Raw genomic sequence first — 24,340 nt, 5'->3', positions numbered from 1 at the left:
CCGGTCTTCTCTCCAGGAAGCACTCACATCGTAGACATTAGTCAGTTAATCTGTCTGTCTTCTCTCCTGGAAGCACTCACATCGTAGACATTAGTCAGTTAATCTGCCGGTCTTCTCTCCAGGAAGCACTCACATCGTAGACATTAGTCAGTTAATCTGTCTGTCTTCTCTCCTAGAAGCACTCACATCGTAGACATTAGTCAGTTAATCTGCCTGTCTTCTCTCCTGGAAACACTCACATCGTAGACGTTAGTCAATTAATCTGCCTGTCTACTCTCCTGGAAACATTTCAGTCACTCATTAGCGACCACGTTAACATTTTCCTTTTGTCCAAAGGTGGTGTGGACTCGAGCCCTGATGCAATTTCCTCTATTCCTCAGTAACCTCTGAGTCAAGTCCTCTGTTGCTCAGTAACCTCCGAGTCAAGTCCTCTGTTGCTCAGTGACCTCCGAGTCAAGTCCTCTGTTGCTCAGTGACCTCCGAGTCAAGTCCTCTGTTGCTCAGTGACCTCCGAGTCAAGTCCTCTGTTGCTCAGTGACCTCCGAGTCAAGTCCTCTGTTGCTCAGTGACCTCCGAGTCAAGTCCTCTGTTGCTCAGTGACCTCCGAGTCAAGTCCTCTGTTGCTCAGTGACCTCCGAGTCAAGTCCTCTGTTGCTCAGTGACCTCCGAGTCAAGTCCTCTGTTGCTCAGTGACCTCCGAGTCAAGTCCTCTGTTGCTCAGTGACCTCCGAGTCAAGTCCTCTGTTGCTCAGTGACCTCCGAGTCAAGTCCTCTGCTGCTCAGTGACCTCCGAGTCAAGTCCTCTGCTGCTCAGTGACCTCCGAGTCAAGTCCTCTGCTGCTCAGTGACCTCCGAGTCAAGTCCTCTGCTGCTCAGTGACCTCCGAGTCAAGTCCTCTGCTGCTCAGTGACCTCCGAGTCAAGTCCTCTGCTGCTCAGTGACCTCCGAGTCAAGTCCTCTGTTGCTCAGTGACCTCCGAGTCAAGTCCTCTGTTGCTCAGTGACCTCCGAGTCAAGTCCTCTGTTGCTCAGTGACCTCCGAGTCAAGTCCTCTGTTGCTCAGTGACCTCCGAGTCAAGTCCTCTGTTGCTCAGTGACCTCCGAGTCAAGTCCTCTGTTGCTCAGTGACCTCCGAGTCAAGTCCTCTGTTGCTCAGTGACCTCCGAGTCAAGTCCTCTGTTGCTCAGTGACCTCCGAGTCAAGTCCTCTGTTGCTCAGTGACCTCCGAGTCAAGTCCTCTGTTGCTCAGTGACCTCCGAGTCAAGTCCTCTGTTGCTCAGTGACCTCCGAGTCAAGTCCTCTGTTGCTCAGTGACCTCCGAGTCAAGTCCTCTGTTGCTCAGTGACCTCCGAGTCAAGTCCTCTGTTGCTCAGTGACCTCCGAGTCAAGTCCTCTGTTGCTCAGTGACCTCCGAGTCAAGTCCTCTGTTGCTCAGTGACCTCCGAGTCAAGTCCTCTGTTGCTCAGTGACCTCCGAGTCAAGTCCTCTGTTGCTCAGTGACCTCTGAGTCAAGTCCTCTGTTGCTCAGTGACCTCCGAGTCAAGTCCTCTGTTGCTCAGTGACCTCCGAGTCAAGTCCTCTGTTGCTCAGTGACCTCCGAGTCAAGTCCTCTGTTGCTCAGTGACCTCCGAGTCAAGTCCAACATCTGAGTCATTGTTTCCACTTCGTTCTGTGTTTCAGTTGGCTTGGTGATTGGGATCTGTTGTATGCAACTGATCGTGCTATTCATTGAGCGAACAAAGGCGTCTGCTGTAAGAAATTAATTGCTTGCTATTTGAAGTGATGGCCATATTGTCTCAAAGACTTTAAGTTTGATGTTGTTTGTATGATAGTATAGTGGGACTATTAGGATAGTGCTCTTAAGTTAGGTGGCATTTGAATATGACTAGTTGGGTACAGTAATGTCACAATAATGTTATAGATTGTCTAGTGTCTAGCTTGTTACTGTACATTTAGCATATCCTTCAGTTTTATAGTAGCATCACCTTTTATTTTCGTATATTGCTTGTCCTGTAAGGAACTGTTGAACTAGTGTTTACAGCTGTGGAAGCCAAACGTTAGATCACCGGGCAAAACCACTGTGATGGAACGTTTGTAATACACAACCTTCACGGTGAAACGAGAAGGAATGCCTCGCCCGTACGCTCATTAACTTACTCATAACACTAGCCAGTTTTAGCCTCAGCCTGACATTCTCATTTATCTGAATTCCCCTGACATAGTAGAGCTGCGGTCCTCTATGATGATGAAAAATATCGGGAGCGCGTGTCATCTTCTGAAGACTGTCCTGAGATCAGTGTGGAGAACAGGGCCTCTATAGTCTGTAATGAAACGCTCGGCCCTGTGGGGGTAATTGTAAAAACACAGCATCTGTTCCCCAGTCAGTCAGCCACACCCCTACGGTCTTCACCGGTTTCCCAGACTGCCGACTGTGTTGACATCAGACAACGGGCCTCCATTTGGGGGAGTGGGAGGAGGAATATGTTTTTGATGATGATAGTTAGTCTCCCTGTAAATATCACCATGGACTATCCCTAAAACCACATGTGCCCCGAACTGGATCTTGTCCTCCGTGTCGCTCCTGTAGAGTGAAGCAAAGAGATGTTCCTTTACAGACTGGCTGGTGATGTCACTTAGAAATGAACAGTGCCAATCCTCAGGGGCTGCAGTGTTTTGTGCTGCCTGCGACAGATTCAGACCAAGGGAGAGAAGGCCAGCTGATCAGTACAGGGCCATAGAGAAGAGTCAACCAGTAGACACCGTGGCCGTTGAGGACCGCCTCCAACATTTATAATAACCGTTTTTTGTGTGCATTTCTCCTTTTCCCTCTACTTGCCTGGCAGGATTTTGTCCGTCACTTCCGCGTGCTGCTACCCGAGGGCACCAGTGCCACCCAGGAAGGCATCGGACAGTACCTGGGCCAGGTGGACCTTGCACCCAATGGATACCAAGTTGGCAAAACCATGGTACTATTCACCCAGCTGCCTGTCACTATAGTAGATTAAAACCATGGTACTATTCACCCAGCTGCCTGTTACCAGAGTAGATTAAAACCATGGTACTATTCACCCAGCTGCCTGTCACTATAGTAGATTAAAACCATGGTACTATTCACCCAGCTGCCTGTCGCTACAGTAGATTAAAACCATGGTACTGTTCACCCTGCTGCCTGTCACTATAGTCGATTAAAACCATGGTACTGTTCACCCTGCTGCCTGTCACTATAGTAGATTAAAACCATGGTACTATTCACCCAGCTGCCTGTCGCTACAGTAGATTAAAACCATGGTACTGTTCACCCTGCTGCCTGTCACTATAGTAGATTAAAACCATGGTACTATTCACCCAGCTGCCTGTCACTATAGTAGATTAAAACCATGGTACTATTCACCCAGCTGCCTGTCACTATAGTAGATTAAAACCATGGTACTATTCACCCAGCTGCCTGTCGCTACAGTAGATTAAAACCATGGTACTGTTCACCCAGCTGCCTGCCACTACAGTCGATTAAAACCAAGAGGAATAGATAAAATGGGGACTTTTTAGTCAAGGTATCAAAAATTGTATCCAATTGTCTTGTTTTCTGTAGTATATTGTACCCCCATGGGGATATGAGGATTTGCCATAAGGCGCTGATCTGTTTTATTTTACAAATTTAGACTAGCCTTATCTATAGAAACGTTTGTGGCCAAACGCACATCCTTTAAACACAGGTGCTGGGCTAATTAACTATTCTACAACAGAACAGACAGGCCTTGCATTGTCCTTATAGCTACAAGAAAAAATGGTCCGTCATGTTTGTCTTCATGAGTGGTAATTGACATCAGTTTCAGTCTCCACAGGGGTGGTGGAGATTCGGCCCTGCTTTAGGTTATTGAACTTAGTTAAATATAGAAACAGAAAAATATGGAGCAGTGACATTATATTACCAGCACTCTAGTCTTTCTGGGAGACCGGATGTTATAAAGAACATACCCCAAGAATGGACAGTACCTCTGACACACACACACACACACACACACTGATAGATGGGTCCAGCACTATTCCTTTGGTTTGATGTCTATAATTAGCAGCCCATAGCTCCCATACCTGAAATTCTTGTTGCTCCTGTGTCTGATCATCCAGGGAGGGGGTTAATTGAACAGTGAGAGTGTGTATATGTATGTGTGTATGATGTGCCACTCATTGTGTCCACTGTCAGGTGTTCCTGCGGGAGGTGGAGCGTCAGCAGCTGCAGGCGTTGCTCCACAGGGAGGTCCTGAACCGTATCGTCACGCTGCAGCGCCGCTTCAGGGCCCTGCTGGAGAGGAAACACTTCATCAGTATGAGACTGGCTGCTACAACCATCCAGGTAACCACCGTTCCCTTCTCATAGCCTCATCACCCAGGGGCAGGGACAGTCTCCTTCTTATAGCCTCATCACCCAGGGTCAGGAACAGTTCCCTTCTCATAGCCTCATCACCCAGGGGCAGGGACAGTCCCCTTCTTATAGCCTCATCACCCAGGGAAAATGAGTGGGCACAGGGCATCAACCCTGGTCCTGCTACAGGGGTATACTGGCTTTTGTTTCATTACAGTTGCATGGTCCTGTTACTGGGGTATGAAGGCTTTTGTTTCATTACAGTTGCATGGTCCTGTTACTGGAGTATGAAGGCTTTTGTTTCATTACAGTTGCATGGTCCTGTTACTGGGGTATGAAGGCTTTTGTTTCATTACAGTTGCATGGTCCTGTTACTGGGGTATGAAGGCTTTTGTTTCATTACAGTTGCATGGTCCTGTTACTGGGGTATGAAGGGTTTTGTTTCATTACAGTTAAATGGTCCTGTTACTGGGGTATGAAGGCTTTTGTTTCATTACAGTTGCATGGTCCTGTTACTGGGGTATGAAGGCTTTTGTTTCATTACAGTTGCATGGTCCTGTTACTGGGGTATGCAGGCTTTTGTTTCATTACAGTTGCATGGTCCTGTTACTGGGGTATGAAGGCTTTTGTTTCATTACAGTTGCATGGTCCTGTTACTGGGGTATGAAGGCTTTTGTTTCATTACAGTTAAATGGTCCTGTTACTGGGGTATGAAGGCTTTTGTTTCATTACAGTTAAATGGTCCTGTTACTGGGGTATGAAGGCTTTTGTTTCATTACAGTTGCATGGTCCTGTTACTGGGGTATGAAGGCTTTTGTTTCATTACAGTTGCATGGTCCTGTTACTGGGGTATGAAGGCTTTTGTTTCATTACAGTTGCATGGTCCTGTTACTGGGGTATGAAGGCTTTTGTTTCATTACAGTTAAATGGTCCTGTTACTGGGGTATGAAGGGTTTTGTTTCATTACAGTTAAATGGTCCTGTTACTGGGGTATGAAGACTTTTGTTTCATTACAGTTGCATGGTCCTGTTACTGGGGTATGAAGGCTTTTGTTTCATTACAGTTAAATGGTCCTGTTACTGGGGTATGCAGGCTTTTGTTTCATTACAGTTGCATGGTCCTGTTACTGGGGTATGAAGGCTTTTGTTTCATTACAGTTAAATGGTCCTGTTACTGGGGTATGAAGGCTTTTGTTTCATTACAGTTGCATGGTCCTGTTACTGGGGTATGAAGGCTTTTGTTTCATTACAGTTGCATGGTCCTGTTACTGGGGTATGAAGGCTTTTGTTTCATTACAGTTGCATGGTCCTGTTACTGGAGTATGAAGGCTTTTGTTTCATTACAGTTGCATGGTCCTGTTACTGGAGTATGAAGGCTTTTGTTTCATTACAGTTAAATGGTCCTGTTACTGGGGTATGAAGGCTTTTGTTTCATTACAGTTAAATGGTCCTGTTACTGGGGTATGCAGGCTTTTGTTTCATTACAGTTAAATGGTCCTGTTACTGGAGTATGCAGGCTTTTGTTTCATTACAGTTAAATGGTCCTGTTACTGGGGTATGAAGGCTTTTGTTTCATTACAGTTAAATGGTCCTGTTACTGGGGTATGAAGGGTTTTGTTTCATTACAGTTAAATGGTCCTGTTACTGGGGTATGCAGGCTTTTGTTTCATTACAGTTAAATGGTCCTGTTACTGGGGTATGAAGGGTTTTGTTTCATTACAGTTAAATGGTCCTGTTACTGGGGTATGCAGGCTTTTGTTTCATTACAGTTAAATGGTCCTGTTACTGGAGTATGAAGGCTTTTGTTTCATTACAGTTGCATGCAATCAGGGTCTTGGTTAGTTGAATCAGGTGTGTTAGCGCTGGGCTGGTAGAAAGTCTGTACACCCTGTTCTGTGGCTCTCAGCACCGTAGTTGGTGATATTAACTGTGTAAATGATCTATAGTCCATCCAGGCTTGATACGTAGGAGTTTGTTTGTATATGTGATATTTATTTTGTATTTAGTAAATGGATTTAAGTGGGAAATAATGTTATTGAACTGAGGCAGGAATGCTTCTCATCCCAATGTTATGTGTCAGGCCTCATCTGTGAAATCTGCTCAGCCCGGTTTTGATGGGCCAGCAAGATATTTAATTTGTATGTGTTATGGAGGGATGTTTAGATCCAGAGCTCTTTCAGTAATCCTACAAAATCCCACAATTTATTTTTGTGGAAAATTCTGTGAATTAGCTAAACTATTTCTCTTGACCGTTCCTCAACTTTGTTTTGGATGTCATTCAACTTTCACGATCACAATCTAAGACTCATACCAGATATTTGATCCTAGTAATTATGCAATTGTTGATTTAGTTTACGTTACAGTATCCAGCGGGAACCAAACACTAAGTGCTTTCATAAACAGGGACATTGTTGTACTAGAGAAGTTGGCTATGAATGGAAATGGATTGAACACACCTCGAGGATCGGGACTTCAGCGTTTTCAGTGGGTCTGTTTTGCTTTAGATCTTTGAGACCTTGGTGTAAATTATCCAATCACTTCTATTGATCAACTAGCACAGTTGGTGAGGTGATTAGTAGAGTGAGGTGTGGTGCCTGGTTGGAATGAAACTTTGAAATGCTTCTGGCCCTCCAGGATCAAATAAATGTTTATTGGTCGCGTACACAGTTTGACAGAAATTATAGTGGGTGCAGCGAAATGCTTGTGTAACTAGATCCTAACAGTGCAGCGAAATTGGCAAACAAGGACACAAATAATAATAATCAAAAACTAGAAAGAAGAAATCAGGAATGTCAGAGCTAATCCAGTATACACTATCAGTTATCCCAACTAATCCAGTATACACTATCAGTAATCCCAACTAATCCAGTATACACTATCAGTTATCCCAACTAATCCAGTATACACTATCAGTAATCCCAACTAATCCAGTATACACTATCAGTAATCCCAACTAATCCAGTATACACTATCAGTAATCCCAACTAATCCAGTATACACTATCAGTAATCCAAACTAATCCAGTATACACTATCAGTAATCCAAACTAATCCAGTATACACTATCAGTAATCCAAACGAATCCAGTATACACTATCAGTAATCCAAACGAATCCAGTATACACTATCAGTAATCCAAACGAATCAGTATACACTATCAGTAATCCAAACGAATCAGTATACACTATCAGTAATCCAAACGAATCCAGTATACACTATCAGTAATCCAAACGAATCCAGTATACACCATCAGTAATCCAAACGAATCCAGTATTCACTATCAGTAATCCAAACGACTACAGTATACACTATCGGTAATCCAAACGAATCCAGTATACACTATCTGTTATCCCAACGAATCCAGTATACACTATCTGTTATCCCAACTAATCCAGTATTCACTATCTGTTATCCCAACTAATCCAGTATACACTATCAGTTATCCCAACTAATCCAGTATACACTATCAGTTATCCAAAAGCAATCTGTGTATTTACACCTAAAATATCTACTTAAGAATATGTACAGCAGTAGATATACACTGCTCAAAAAAATAAAGGGAACACTTAAACAACACAATGTAACTCCAAGTCAATCACACTTCTATGAAATCAAACTGTCCACTTAGGAAGCAACACTGATTGACAGTAAATTTCACATGCTGTTGTGCAAATGGAATAGACAAAAGGTGGAAATTATAGGCAATTAGCAAGACACCCCCAAAAAAGGAGTGATTCTGCAGGTGGTGACCACAGACCACTTCTCAGTTCCTATGCTTCCTGGCTGATGTTTTGGTCACTTTTGAATGCTGGCGGTGCTCTCACTCTAGTGGTAGCATGAGACGGAGTCTACAACCCACACAAGTGGCTCAGGTAGTGCAGTTCATCCAGGATGGCCCATCAATGTGAGCTGTGGCAAAAAGGTTTGCTGTGTCTGTCAGCGTAGTGTCCAGAGCATGGAGGCGCTACCAGGAGACAGGCCAGTACATCAGGAGACGTGGAGGAGGCCGTAGGAGGGCAACAACCCAGCAGCAGGACCGCTACCTCCGCCTTTGTGCAAGGAGGTGCACTGCCAGAGCCCTGCAAAATGACCTCCAGCAGGCCACAAATGTGCATGTGTCAGCATATGGTCTCACAAGGGGTCTGAGGATCTCATCTCGGTACCTAATGGCAGTCAGGCTACCTCTGGCGAGCACATGGAGGGCTGTGCGGCCCCACAAAGAAATGCCACCCCACACCATGACTGACCCATCGCCAAACCAGTCATGCTGGAGGATGTTGCAGGCAGCAGAACGCTCTCCACGGCGTCTCCAGACTCTGTCACGTCTGTCACATGTGCTCAGTGTGAACCTGCTTTCATCTGTGAAGAGCACAGGGCGCCAGTGGCAAATTTGCCAATCTTGGTGTTCTCTGGCAAATGCCAAACGACATGCACGGTGCTGGGCTGTAAGCACAATCCCCACCTGTGGACGTCGGGCTCTCATACCACCCACATGGAGTCTGTTTCTGACCGTTTGAGCAGACACATGCACATTTGTGGCCTGCTGGAGGTCATTTTGCAGTGCTCCTCCTGCTCAAAGGCGGAGGTAGCGGTCCTGCTGCTGGGTTGTTGCCCTCCTACGGCCTCCTCCACGTCTCCTGATGTACTGGCCTGTCTCCTGGTAGCGCCTCCATGCTCTGGACACTACGCTGACAGACACAGCAAACCTTTTTGCCACAGCTCGCATTGATGTGCCATCCTGGATGAACTGCACTACCTGAGCCACTTGTGTGGGTTGTAGACTCCGTCTCATGCTACCACTAGAGTGAGAGCACCGCCAGCATTCAAAAGTGACCAAAACATCAGCCAGGAAGCATAGGAACTGAGAAGTTGTCTGTGGTCACCACCTGCAGAACCAGTCCTTTATTGGGGGGTGTCTTGCTAATTGCCTATAATTTCCACCTTTTGTCTATTCCATTTGCACAACAGCATGTGAAATTTATTGTCAATCAGTGTTGCTTCCTAAGTGGACAGTTTGATTTCACAGAAGTGTGATTGACTTGGAGTTACATTGTGTTGTTTAAGTGTTCCCTTTATTTTTTTGAGCAGTGTATTACAGTGAGCTATGTCAGGAATCCAGTATATAGATATTCAGTGTGAATAAACAGTATAACAAAATGCAATGTTCAGTAGTAGATATATTAGAAAGAGATATGTGAAGAATACAGTATATGAATACACAGTGTGAAAAACAGTTTAAAAGAAACATAAAACGAAACAAAAAATTAACAAAATGGATCAGGGCATCTACCCTTACTACCCCCCTTTTAACCCTTTAATGTTTCCCTGTTGAACACTTCTCCCTTCCCTGCTAGGAGAGGGACTCGTATTATATCAGTTTACACTGGAACCGCCTAATTGGTCCTTTGGAAAGAGACTCGGGTGTTTTGGCTTTGTCTGGTTAAAAAGAAAAATAAATGGAATCAATGTGTAGAAGTGTTAATAGCCAGAGACGGAGGGAGAGAGCTAACAAAAGGAAATAAAGCATCTTATGGAGGAGTTGTGATGATGTTCCCAGAGCAGGAGAACGAAAGGTCTGTCAAACAGTTCATGCATTTAATTTATCTCTGCTGAGCCTGCTGTTGCTCTTTGTGTAGTCATCCAAGTTTGGATAGCTTTGTGTCTTGTTTTGACAACATTTTCCCTGACCATACCATATTATTTTATACAGTAGTGCCAAATCCCAGCCCCTCCTAGCCCCCCAGGCCCTCCTAATTCCGCTATGCCCCCCTAACACACCTAGCTTCCTAGCCCCCCAGGCTCTCCTAATACCGCTAAACCCCCCTAACACACCTAGCCTCCTAGCCCCCCAGGCCCTCCTAATACCGCTAAGCCCCCCCTAACACACCTAGCCTCCTAGCCCCCCAGGCTCTCCTTATACCGCTAAGCCCCCCCTAACACACCTAGCCTCCTAGCCCCCCAGGCCCTCCTAATACCGCTAAGCCCCCCCTTACACACCTAGCCTCCTAGCCCCCCAGGCCCTCCTAATTCCGCTATGCCCCCCTAACACACCTAGCCTCCTAGCCCCCCAGGCCCTCCTAATACCGCTAAGCCCCCCCTTACACACCTAGCCTCCTAGCCCCCCAGGCCCTCCTAATACCGCTAAGCCCCCCCTAACACATCTAGCCTCCTAGCCCCCCAGGCTCTCCTAATACCGCTAAGCCCCCCTAACACACCCAGCCTCCTAGCCCCCCAGGCCCTCCTAATACCGCTAAGCCCCCCTAACACACCCAGCCTCCTAGCCCCCCAGGCCCTCCTAATACCGCTAAGCCCCCCCTAACACATCTAGCCTCCTAGCCCCCCAGGCTCTCCTAATACCGCTAAGCCCCCCCTTACACACCTAGCCTCCTAGCCCCCCAGGCCCTCCTAATTCCGCTATGCCCCCCTAACACACCTAGCCTCCTAGCCCCCCAGGCCCTCCTAATACCGCTAAGCCCCCCCTTACACACCTAGCCTCCTAGCCCCCCAGGCCCTCCTAATACCGCTAAGCCCCCCCTAACACATCTAGCCTCCTAGCCCCCCAGGCTCTCCTAATACCGCTAAGCCCCCCTAACACACCCAGCCTCCTAGCCCCCCAGGCCCTCCTAATACCGCTAAGCCCCCCTAACACACCCAGCCTCCTAGCCCCCCAGGCCCTCCTAATACCGCTAAGCCCCCCCTAACACATCTAGCCTCCTAGCCCCCCAGGCTCTCCTAATACCGCTAAGCCCCCCTAACACACCCAGCCCCTCCTAGCCTCTATGCACTTGTGGAAATCTGAGAGGATTGAATAGGTGTAAGCAACATGGTAATAGCTTTGCTTTCTGATTGGCTTGATGGAATTTTTACCTAATCAGATCTCCACAAGTGCATAGGTGGGGGGGGGGGGGGGATTCAGGATTGGACGTTGCTACAGAGGGATGGACTCAAATCCAATAAACATCAAATTCCATCATACTATAAATGCGGTAACATCTCTGATCTCCACAGCTCTGATCTCACCTACAGCGTCGTCCCGGTTTGGCCGGTGTAGGCCGTCATTGTAAATAAGAATTTGTTCTTAACTGACATGCCTAGTTAAATTTTAAAAAATACTTCCCCTCACACAGAAATGGTGGCGTGCCTACCAGTCCAAGCAGGAGGATGACTACAACCCAAGCATCGAGGAGGGGGCAGCCTTGTGTATCCAGACAGCTTGGCGGGGGTACAAGGAGCGCTGGAGGTTCGGGCTGTGGCGGGAGGCGGCCCTGCTGCTGCAGAGGGAGTGGAGGGCGTTGCTGAAGCGGCGAGAACGGGAGGGGGCGGCACTCGCCATCCAGACAGCCTGGCGCTGCCACATGGCCAGAGAGGCCTACCTGCGACTGCGTAGCACCATGGTGCTGCTACAGGCAGCGGGCAAAGGCTACCTGGCCAGACAAAGGTAAACTAATGTGAAGTGTTGCAGAAAGTTTTAGAGCAGACGTGGTTCTCCACATGACATGAGAGTGAATAGTCTGTTCTACATATTACATATCTATCTGCAGCTGAGCTTGCTTCATTACTGTTTCTGGATACTTATGAATGATCATGGAAATCAATATGAAATGCCATGGAACATTTGATGAAGGCAGTGTTACCACAGAAGACCATCTGAACTTCCATGCCTCCATAACTTCAACGCATTGATGGAAACATTCTTGCAATGAGATTAGAAATTGCTGCAAAGTTAATTCACTGTACTTATTGGTCATAATTCTATATCCAATCCTCCTCCACGTCCAGTCGTAACTGGTGACGTGCTCGTATTCATGGCCTGCCAGCTAAAAAGTCTCCTGTTCAGATAATGTTGTTACATAAACACCCAGAACAAAGTAGCAACAGTCAGCTGAGCTAGAGGAGGACATTCTCCCATAAGGCTGCCACTTTGAGTTGACACATTCAACAGGAAGAGACTGTGATATGTTTTTAAGTGTCTAGTCTGTCTTGTGTCAAGGAACAAAGAATTAAGACTCAATGAAGGTGTGCTGTTGCCTTGTGATTGGTTTAGCTGTAACCATGCCTCCTTGATTGACAGCTTCGGGCATTTGAAGGAGCAGAGACTGAGGGAGAAAGAGCAGAGGCTGAGGGAGAGAGAGAGTCAACAACAGCAGCAGCTGCTGCAGAATGGACAGATGCGCCTCTCGCCAGAAGAAGACGATCAGCCAGTGAGGATCATGGGCCTGGACCTGAGCACATGGGAGGACCGCTCATACAAGGAGCGGGAAAGGAGCATCCAGAGACTGAACAGCCAGGAGGAGAGGGTAAAAGAGGGACGAGGTGTAGAAATAGGAGGTGAGGGAGGAGTGGCGAGGGCCGCAGAGAGCTCAGGTAGGGCCCAGTCGGAACCACCGCCAGTTTCGTCGACAGCCACTGTGGTGGTGAGAGAGAGGACCAGGACCCTGGACGAACCCTGCCAGAAGACCACCAGGGCCAAGAGGGAGAGCCGGAGGATGAGGGAGCTGGAGCAGGCCAAGTTCAGCCTGGAGCTGCTCAAGGTGCGGGCCACGGGCAGTGGTGGAGCCTCGTCCCCCTCTGAAGAGAGGCGCTGGTCGGCCGAGCTGACCCCCACCACCACCCCGCCTCGCCGCTCTCCCCAGGGACCCGGAACCCCCGACAGCCAGAGCTCCAAGGGCAGCTTCGAGCTACTCAGCATGGATGATGAGATACTCAGGGAGAGGGCACCTTTGGCAGATGAGGACGAGCTTGGTTCCCCCCTCTCTTCTGAAGTGCAGCTGGAGCAGGCCCCGGATGTCAGCCTCGTGTCGAAGGAGTCTCCCAGGGCTTCTGTGTCCGATGCCGCCGCCCCACCTCCAGACAGTCAGAGTCAGGCCAAGCTAGACCCGGCTGCCGCCTCTCCACCTCCGCCCAAGATAGAGAACTACCTCCCTACCTTTTACGTTCCGTCAACTGATGGCAGCTTGATGATCACCCATCGTCTTAGCGATGACTCCTCGCGGCCCCTCGAGGCCGATACCACTAGTACCACCATCGTCACCAAGCCGCTCAAGTCAATCAAACAAAGGCGGGAATCGTCACGGCGACCCGTGGTTGTGGTCATCAGCATGCAGAAGGAAACCCCCCTGGATCAGGAGGAGCTCGATGGTGCCATCATTCGTTTTCCGCCTGTAGAGGTTCGTGACGGATCGGCACAAACCGGCGAATCCCCTTCATCGCCACGGCTACCAGTCCCTGCACCTGTTCCACCACTAGATCCCGCCCCAGTCATCCCTATCTCTGGCCCCACCCCTGTCCCAGCTGCCAACCAGTTGGTCCTGGAGAAGCTGGAGCGACTGAACGAGGAAAAGGAGGAGAGGCAGCGGCACCTGCAGCAGCAGAACGAGCGGGAGATGATGGACCAGATCCGGAAGCAGAAGGAGGTTCTGGAGAGACAGCGGCACCACTTCGCCCAGCACGAGAGGGAACTGTTGGAGAAGCAGAGGGGTGAGGCCCTGGTCAGGATCCAGCAGAGCCGGCAGGGAGGGTCCCCCCAAGACAGGAGTGCAACCACAGCTACCTCTACCAGGCCCCTTAGACCCAGCTCCCTTCTCATCGAGAGAGCCCCGGCTCTGGCTCCACCCTCCAGGACCCAGTCTGTGTCCGCTGCCCACGCATACCTCTCTCCTCCTGGGCCGATGGACACCCAGAGTGTCCCCATGCCCCATCCTGAGCCCAACAAGGCCCAGCCCAACAAGGCCCAGCCCAACAAGGCCCAGCCCAACCAGGCCCGGCTCCCTCCACCTCCCTCAGCCCCCAAAACAAAGACCAGGGATGGGAGACCCATTGCGGATGGCTGGGCGCCGAATTTGACCCTGGAGTCCAGAGAGGGCGGGGGAGGAGGAGCCAGAGGGAGGGTTCCCAAGAAGGTCCCAGCTAATCAGGGCACCAGCATCAGCATGACTGACATGTCGGAAAACATCTTCTTTGCGCCCAAAGACAGAGTGGCGTTCTCTAAGTGAGTATTGAATCCAGCTATGGAGTTATCATGTACTGTAAGTACCTTTACCACCCAACTAGACATGGAGTTATCATGTACTGTAGGTACCTTTACCACCCGACTAGACATGGAGTTATCATGTACTGTAGGTACCTTTACCACCCGACTAGACATGGAGTTATCATGTACTGTGGGTACCTTTACCACCCGACAAGACATGGCGTTATCATGTACTGTAGGTACCTTTACCACCCGACTAGACATGGAGTTATCATGTACTGTAGGTACCTTTACCACCCGACTAGACATGGAGTTATCATGTACTGTGGGTACCTTTACCACCCGACAAGACATGGAGTTATCATGTACTGTAGGTACCTTTACCACCCGACTAGACATGGCGTTATCATGTACTGTAGGTACCTTTACCACCCAACTAGACATGGAGTTATCATGTACTGTAGGTACCTTTACCACCCAACTAGACATTGATACACATGGGAGATTATTCCTAAAAACGTATATGTCATACATCATTCTTAACCTTTGAAAAGAAACCAAGAGTCCTAATAGATGCATAGTTCACATAAAGGTTATAGAAGTTAAAAAAACATCAGAAAAATAGGTGTTGCTTGGGAATTAATTGGTTTGGAATAATGATTTACTATTTCACAGAAACTTAAAGGTACAATATGCAGAAATCGCTAATAGTTCACCTAATTTCAGTTTATGACAAAACAATAATTCTGATTGTAAAGAATCATTGTATCATCTAAACCGCTGTGAAATATATTTTCCATAACCAAAAACATTGTATTTTCAGCTGTTTGAAACTGGTGTACAAAACCAAAAGTAAAAGATGCAAAACGAAAGCATAGAAATAGCGCACATAGCACCGATATACCGCTTCTTAGACTTGCTTTCAATGAGAATGACAGATCTATAATTCACATATCTATGTGAAGTTGGTCAGGTCGCTCTAAAAGTTACATATTGCCAGTTTAACCCCCTCTTCATTCCCTGACTCAATGACTATGTGTTTTAGGTTTGACAAGGAGAAGCCTGTTAATCAAGAGAAGCCTGTAGCAGTCCCAAAAGAGGGCCCCTCAAGCACCAAGCCCACCATAGGACTGAAAACACAGGAGGTGAGTGAATGGCAGAACCGGTAGCATTTGTCATAATGTTTGTGTGTATTTGCATGTCCATATCAAATAATCAGACTGATAAATAAATATTGTGTGTGTGTTTCTGTATATGTTCTAAGGGTTTGCATGTGTTTACATATGGAGCAGCGTCGTCCAGGTTAGGGGAGGGTTTGGTCGGGGTAGGCCATCATTGTAAAATAAGAATGTTTTCTTAACTGACTTAACTGCCAAGTTAAATAAAGGTTGAATTAAAACATTTAAAAAATACATATCCTAGAGAGAGAGCGTGAGACCGACGGAATAAAAAGATGGCGACACAGAGAGAAAGTTGCACAGATTTAAAAGGGAAACATCGGGGCATCCAAGACCCTGTCTAGTATCCACAGGTCCTAAAGAGGAAAGCAGCGTTCATTGGCCTGTTTGTGAGTGTGTTTCAACTGTTGTTATATCGTTTTTGGTCAACCAGGTCAGCAGGGCGGGCCACAGAAAGAAAGCCCGCATGGCACGGACACGCTCTGACTTTCTGACCCGCACGCCGACCTCCTCGCTGGGGTGCGAGTCGGAGGACGAGTACGACGGAAAGCCCCCCCTCTCCTCCCCTCCCCCCTACGCCAAAACCATCCCTAAACAGGAGTCCTTTGAGTGTTTCAGTGACTCAGAGATGGTAAAGAAAACAGACCCATTCCTAAACCTCGGCCTACACCCCAATTCAACTAATAGAAGTTCACATTGGGACGGCCATCTTTTTTCCCTGCTGTTAACCCTCTTCAGCACTGGCTGGGTAGACCTGTGCTACCGAGCAACTCAACTAAAACAACCTACGCTTTAACTCGATTTTTCCTCTTCCTCCGAGCATAAACTGTTTCAACGATGCTAACACACTCTTCTCTTTAAAACCCGATCAAAGTTCTAGCCTAACTTAGCCTGTCTCCTCACTTCTTCACAGCCCAGAAGTGATACTCTCCTTCTCCTTTTTCCTCTCTGTCAGCATAATCAGCCATGGCATGTGTTACTGTAGCTTGTTAGCCTGTTAGCGTTCTCTTCTCACCAGTAGCCCTGCTCTCTGACCGAACCCTGGGATCCTGGGTTGAAGGTCATCGCTCAACCTTGACCTTCCTCCCTGATGATTAATTAACACACATTCCTGACCTCTTTACTTGAGCGTAACATAAACTTTATTGTGTTATCTGGCTATCCATGTTAGCTATACTGCTAGTCAGGTATGCTAGTGAAAAACTGTGAGCTATAGACAGTATTGAATAATGTTAGACTTGAGGTCAACTGACAACAGGCTAGTGGAATTGCTACATTTTGTCAAGGAATCCATTGTTGTACTGCCATCTACTGGCGTGGGGGAAAATCCTCCCGTCTCCTGTGAGATCGGAAAACGTAGATGTAGAGTAACACGACTTCAGTTAGTACTGTAGATATCGAAATGTCTCTTTTAATTGTCATATCTATTTATGTATGATGTCATTGACATTCTGTCATTCATTGGTGTTTCAGCCTTCCACTAGCTCTGAGGAACAGAAGAAGATACAGAAGGCCATGTCATCTGGAGATCTGGCCAAAGTTGACACGATACGCAAGAACGCCCAGTCAGATGGAAGGTTTGTTCCTGTCATGGTGTCCATCGTAGTCATTTTAATACAGTATACACTGAGTGTACAAAACATTACGAACATCTTCCTAATATTGAGTTGCATCCCTCCTTTTTGCCCTCAGAACAGCCTCAATTCGTCATGGCATGGACTCTACAAGGTGTCGAAAGCGTTCCGCAGGGACGCTGGCCCATATTGACTCCAATGCTTCCTACAGTTGTGTCAAGTTGGCTGGATGTCCTTTGGGTGGTGGACCATTCTTGATACACACGGGAAACTGTTGAGCGTGAAAAACCCAGCAGCGTTGCATTTCTTGACACACTCAAACTGGCCTGCCTGGCACCTACTACCATACCCCGTTCAAAGGCACTTATATCTTTTATCTTGCCCATTCACCCTCTGAATGGCACACATACACAATGTCTAAATTATCTCAAGGCTTAAAAATCCTTCTTTAACCTGTCTCCTCACCTTCATCTACACTGATTGAAGTGGATTAAACAAATGACATCAAGAAGGGATCATAGCTTTGACTTGGATTCACCTGGTCAGTCTCATGGAAAGAGCAGGTGTTCCTTTATGTTTTGTACACTCAGTGTAGATAGCAGTGATAGCCTCACTTGATTTCTTGGTTAGATTCCTCAATAATAATCAAAAGTAGTCAATACTCAATAGAAATGGTGGACATGGGTTTGCTTTTGGAGGATTATGAAGGTTGGATCACCAACCATGTCAAGCTGTGATTTCAAGCCATGTGCTGTAGCTGTTAGGGTTTAGGTTAGGGTTAATGAAGCTGTGATCTGTCTCTCCTATCACCAGGGTTAGGGTTAATGAAGCTGTTTTCTGTCTCTCCTATCACCAGGGTTAGGGTTAATGAAGCTGTGATCTGTCTCTCCTACCATCAGGGTTAGGGTTAATGAAGCTGTGATCTGTCTCTCCTATCACCAGGGTTAGGGTTAATGAAGCTGTTTTCTGTCTCTCCTATCACCAGGGTTAGGGTTAATGAAGCTGTGATCTGTCTCCTATCACCAGGGTTATGGTTATGAAGCTGTGATCTGTCTCTCCTATTGTTAGGGTTAATGAAGCTGTGATCTGTCTCTCCTATCACCAGTGTTAGGGTTAATGAAGCTGTGATCTGTCTCCTATCACCAGGGTTAGGGTTATGAAGCTGTGATCTGTCTTTCCTATCACCAGGGTTAGGGTTAATGAAGCTGTGATCTGTCTCTCCTATCACCAGGGTTAGGGTTAATGAAGCTGTGATCTGTCTCTCCTATCATCAGGGTTAGGGTTAATGAAGCTGTGATCTGTCTTTCCTATCACCAGGGTTAGGGTTAATGAAGCTGTGATCTGTCTCTCCTATCATCAGGGTTAGGGTTTATGAAGCTGTGATCTGTCTCTCCTATCACCAGGGTTAGGGTTAATGAAGTTGTGATCTGTATCTCCTACCACCAGGGTTAGGGTTAATGAAGCTGTTTTCTGTCTCTCCTATCACCAGGGTTAGGGTTAATGAAGCTGTGATCTGTCTCTCCTATCACCAGGGTTAGGGTTAATGAAGCTGTTTTCTGTCTCTCCTATCACCAGGGTTAGGGTTAATGAAGCTGTGATCTGTCTCCTATCACCAGGGTTAGGGTTAATGAAGCTGTGATCTGTCTCTCCTATTGTTAGGGTTAGGGTTAATGAAGCTGTGATCTGTCTCCTATCACCAGGGTTAGGGTTAATGAAGCTGTGATCTGTCTCCTATCACCAGGGTTAGGGTTAATGAAGCTGTGATCTGTATCTCCTACCACCAGGGTTAGGGTTAATGAAGCTGTGATCTGTCTCTCCTATCATCAGGGTTAGGGTTTATGAAGCTGTGATCTGTCTCTCCTATCACCAGGGTTAGGGTTAATGAAGCTGTGATCTGTCTCTCCTATCATCAGGGTTAGGGTTAATGAAGCTGTGATCTGTCTCCTATCACCATGGTTAGGGTTAATAAAGCTGTGATCTGTCTTTCCTATCACCAGGGTTAGGGTTAATGAAGCTGTGATCTGTCTCCTATCACCATGGTTAGGGTTAATGAAGCTGTGATCTGTCTTTCCTATCACCAGGGTTAGGGTTAATGAAGCTGTGATCTGTCTTTCCTATCACCAGGGTTAGGGTTAATGAAGCTGTGATCTGTCTCTCCTACCATCAGGGTTAGGGTTAATGAAGCTATGATCTGTCTCTCCTACCATCAGGGTTAGGGTTAATGAAGCTATGATCTGTCTCTCCTACCATCAGGGTTAGGGTTAATGAAGCTGTGATCTGTCTCTCCTATCACCAGGGTTAGGGTTATGAAGCTGTGATCTGTCTCTACCCCCACCAGGGTTCAGGTTAGGGTTAATTAATCTGTGATCTGTCTCTACCCCCACCAGGGTTCAGATTAGGGTTAATGAAGCTGTGATCTGTCTCCTATCACCAGGGTTAGGGTTAATGAAGCTGTGATCTGTCTCTCCTATTGTTAGGGTTAGGGTTAATGAAGCTGTGATCTGTCTCTCCTATCACCAGGGTTAGGGTTAATGAAGCTGTGATCTGTCTCCTATCACCAGGGTTAGGGTTAATGAAGCTGTGATCTGTATCTCCTACCACCAGGGTTAGGGTTAATGAAGCTGTGATCTGTCTCTCCTATCATCAGGGTTAGGGTTTATGAAGCTGTGATCTGTCTCTCCTATCACCAGGGTTAGGGTTAATGAAGCTGTGATCTGTCTCTCCTATCATCAGGGTTAGGGTTAATGAAGCTGTGATCTGTCTCCTATCACCATGGTTAGGGTTAATAAAGCTGTGATCTGTCTTTCCTATCACCAGGGTTAGGGTTAATGAAGCTGTGATCTGTCTCCTATCACCATGGTTAGGGTTAATGAAGCTGTGATCTGTCTTTCCTATCACCAGGGTTAGGGTTAATGAAGCTGTGATCTGTCTTTCCTATCACCAGGGTTAGGGTTAATGAAGCTGTGATCTGTCTCTCCTACCATCAGGGTTAGGGTTAATGAAGCTATGATCTGTCTCTCCTACCATCAGGGTTAGGGTTAATGAAGCTATGATCTGTCTCTCCTACCATCAGGGTTAGGGTTAATGAAGCTGTGATCTGTCTCTCCTATCACCAGGGTTAGGGTTATGAAGCTGTGATCTGTCTCTACCCCCACCAGGGTTCAGGTTAGGGTTAATTAATCTGTGATCTGTCTCTACCCCCACCAGGGTTCAGATTAGGGTTAATGAAGCAGGGATCTGTCTCCTACCACCAGGGTTCAGATTAGGGTTATTGAATCTGTGATCTGTCTCTACCCCCACCAGGATTCAGATTAGGGTTAATGAATCTGTGATCTGTCTGTACCCCCACCAGTGTTCAGATTAGGGTTAATGAATCTGTGATCTGTCTCTACCCCCACCAGGGTTCGTGGTAAGATGCGTTTCTGGGGCAAGACGAAGCAGGGTGAGAAGAAGTCGTCCAGAGAGAAGCTGTTCTGTGGAGGTGACTCCATGGATGCAGATGACGGAGACACGGGGCCACTGCTGGGAGAAGGTGGGTGAGGGTTAAAGGTCATTGTGGGGTGCAGCAGGTTTAACTGTCAGAAGACACAGTGAAGATCACTACCAAACTTAATAAGGGAGTCTAGAAGACTTGAACGAAAGGCGTTAGACTTACTATGCTGCTACTCTGTCCGTCTCTCCATCCCTCCCTCCCAGCAGGACAGGATTACATGTCACCGCCTCGTAGTCCAGACCTGACCCTGGAGCGGGGGGCCAAGGAGTTCAAGGAGAACAAGGAGCCCTCACCAAAAGTGAAGAGGCGGCGTAGCGTCAAGATTAGCAGTGTCGCCCTAGAGCCTGCCCAGTGGGGGAATGATGCACTGCAGATCCTCACCTGCACCAACGACTACAGGAGCATGAACGACTTCCTCATGAAGAAGGTACACCTACAGACACCTACACACAGACATGCACCCACACCCAAACACACACACACACTCACACAGAGACACGCACCCACCCACCCACACACGCACCCACCCATACACACACAGAAATATGCAGACATATGCACAGTGGTGTAAAGTACGTATGTAAAAATACTTTAAAGTACTACATAAGTAGGTTTTTAGGGTATCTGTACTTTACTATTTATATTTTTGACAACTTTTACTCCACTACATTCCTGATTAAATTTTTACTCCATACATGTTACCTGACACCCTAAAGTACTCGTTACATTTTCAATGCTTCGCAGGACAGAAAAATGGTCCAATTCAAGATAACACGTGGTCATCCCTGCTGCCTCTGATCTGGCAGACTCAATAAACACAAATGCATCAAAAAGAAAGGAGGACCAAGGCACTCTTCGTATAATTAATTTAAATGCCTTTATTAGTATGGCATGTTCAATAGAAACAAAGTTTTTTTTTAAACCGATGCGTTTCGGCTGCATGGCCTTCGTCAGGGAGTACAAAAAAAGAGAATACAATGTCCTCTTTTGAAAGGCTTTTCCAATTAGCCCTAATTAGAAGAGGGAGTGGTTACCCAATTGGACACACCTAGTAAGCAATAATATACACATTAAAAGGTGAAATACTGTAACTATGTTATCATAAGCATACAACTCCAAGCTAGAAGTATCAGAACACATAGAAAGGTAGTTCTAACCTTAAATATGACTGGGAGAAGTGTCTAGAATAAGAAAGCAATATATTCAATAGAACACAGCAAAACATGAACAACAGTCTAAACATAGCTGAGGGCAATTGAGCAAAATGTCCACTAGATGACAGCAAATGGACCTATCACGACCCTACAGGAAGGGTGAGAAATCCATATATTCATTTAAACACAAATGCATCTTTTATAAATTATGTTGCAGTGTTGGAGTGTGCCCCGAGTTATCCGTACATTTTTAAAACAAGATAATGGTGCCATCTGCTTTGCTTAATATAAGGAATTTGAAATGATTTATACTTTTACTTTTGATCCATAAGTATATTTACAACCGAATACTTTTAGACATTTACTCAAGTAGTGTTTTACTTGGATAACTTTCTATTAAGGTATCTATACTTTTACTCAAGTATGACAATTGGGTACTTTTTCCACCACTGCATATGCAGACTCGCACACATGGACACAAAGCACACACTCGACCATACACACATACACACATACACACAGCACACACACATACACACACACACACACACACACACACACACACACACACACACACACACACACACACACACACACACACACATATATAGATACATGCAGATGAAGAGTGTTATTACAACAGCACGAGGAAAGTAGAGCTTTCAGATTGATTACCAATATAAATTCTCTCTTTGAATATTGAGCTTTGAACAATGATGATTCTGACTATCGGTGTTGAGGTTGTCCAGTGTCCAGACTGATGTGGTTTTATAATGCTCATGTACTGAAGCCCGAGAGAACCCTTTTTTATCAAGCAGTTGTTTTTGTTTCGTTTAGATCAGTGACCTGGTGGCTGAGGACGGCGGTAAGAAAGACACAATGGTGGACGTGGTGTTTAAAAAGGCCTTGAAGGAGTTCCGCCTCAATATCTTCAACTCCTACTCTACTGCTCTAGCGGTTAGTACAGTAGCGCAACAACCCTGTTAGAATCCCAGGCTCCCTAATACCGTTGTATTTACATGGCTAGTAGTTACACGGTAACTACTTTACAGTAGTGTCCTTAATGCCTATGTATTTACATGGCTAGTAGTTACATGGTAACTACTTTACAATAGTGTCCTTAATGCCTATGTATTTACATGGCTAGTAGTTACATGGTAACTACTTTACAGTAGTGTCCTTAATGCCTATGTATTTAAATGGCTAGTAGTTACATGGTAACTACTTTACAGTAGTGTCCTTAATGCCTATGTATTTAAATGGGAGTAGTAAGCATCATGATTTTGATGTAACCCTCTGTGTTCTCCAGATGGATGATGGGAAGAGTATCCGCTATAAGGACCTGTACGCCCTGTTCGAGCAGATCCTGGAGAAGACCATGCGCTTGGAGCAGAGGGACTGGAGCGAGTCGCCCGTCAAGGTCTGGGTCAACACCTTCAAGATCTTTCTGGATGAATTCATGACCGAGTACAAGCCCATGGACAGCACCATCAGCAAGGTACCACCTCCACCCCTGACCTTCTGTCTGGTGCAATTGATTGTTATTGTAGCCATTGGCTATGTAGCTAAGCATCACACTGTGTACTGTATGCAGTCTGAGCTAAAACCATGGTTTAGGTGGGCTGGCAGTAATGTTGGTAGCTGAAGCAATGAATTAGGTGGACTAGTAGTAATGTTGGTAGATGAAGACATGATTTAGGTGGGCTAGTAGTAATGTTGGTAGATGAAGACATGATTTAGGTGGGCTAGCAGTAATGTTGGTAGCTGAAGCCATGGTTTAGGTGGGCTAGCAGCAATGTTGGTAGATGAAGCCATGATTTAGGTGGGCTGGCAGTAATGTTGGTAGCTGAAGCCATGATTTAGGTGGGCTAGCAGTAATGTTGGTAGCTGAAGACATGGTTTAGGTGGGCTAGCAGCAATGTTGGTAGATGAAGCCATGGTTTAGGTGGGCTAGCAGCAATGTTGGTAGATGAAGCCATGGTTTAGGTGGGCTAGCAGCAATGTTGGTAGCTTCAGGGTGTGTGTGTGTTGTCAGGTACAGCATTGCTACAGTGGCCTGATTAACAGGGTTAGCTGCTGGTGGTAACCACTTCCAACACCCAGGTGGCTAATTCAAACACTGTACTGGTCACATGAAGCCCTTGGCTACTATACTAAGCCCCTCTGCAAGAGAGTGTCTGTTGGAAAAGAGCATTGTGGTCTTTACGATCTTAGTAATTGGTAAGCTACCAGGGTATTACAGTATTTGTTGTTGTCAGAGCTCTGTTATATTTGGTTGTCTTTCCCAGCAGGTCCCCAAAACCGAGCGAAAAAAGAGGAGGAAAAAGGATGCAGATATTGTGAGTGCCTGCTCTTACTGTTTTTTTAAACTAGTAGTCAACCATTTTGGTATGAGACTGAAGCCAGACTGATCTTAAAGGTATAGTCAGTGGGGGCCTCCCGAGTGGCGCAGTGGTCTAAGGCACTGCATCGTAGTGCTAGCTGTGCCACTAGAGATTCTGGGATCGTGTCCAGACTCTGTCTCAGCCGGCCGCGACCGGGAGACCCATGGGGTGGCGCACAATTGACCCAGCGTCGTCCGGGTTAGGAGAGGGTTTGGCCGGCAGAGATGTCC

General features: G+C 46.6%; 1 protein-coding gene across 1 annotated transcript in view; it reads left to right on the top strand.

Moving 5' to 3' along the window:
• Positions 1–2,842: 2,842 nt before the first annotated feature.
• The window catches only part of LOC129834865 (unconventional myosin-IXAa-like), a gene marked incomplete at its 5' end in the record, with an annotated part of 34,713 nt that continues 13,215 nt past the window's right edge, over positions 2,843–24,340 (top strand). The window contains 12 exon segments of the mRNA XM_055900201.1: positions 2,843–2,965; positions 4,201–4,350; positions 11,485–11,795; positions 12,429–14,345; positions 15,373–15,472; positions 15,939–16,136; positions 16,979–17,082; positions 20,481–20,611; positions 20,776–20,999; positions 22,564–22,683; positions 23,036–23,224; positions 24,018–24,065. Of these exon segments, the coding sequence (XP_055756176.1) occupies positions 2,843–2,965; positions 4,201–4,350; positions 11,485–11,795; positions 12,429–14,345; positions 15,373–15,472; positions 15,939–16,136; positions 16,979–17,082; positions 20,481–20,611; positions 20,776–20,999; positions 22,564–22,683; positions 23,036–23,224; positions 24,018–24,065 (3,615 nt within the window).

Source organism: Salvelinus fontinalis, chromosome 35 (genome assembly GCF_029448725.1).
Source record: "Salvelinus fontinalis isolate EN_2023a chromosome 35, ASM2944872v1, whole genome shotgun sequence".
Classification (NCBI taxonomy): domain Eukaryota; kingdom Metazoa; phylum Chordata; class Actinopteri; order Salmoniformes; family Salmonidae; genus Salvelinus; species Salvelinus fontinalis.
Note: the sequence above shows the minus strand (reverse complement) of the source record. Positions and strands in the feature narration are given on the sequence as shown.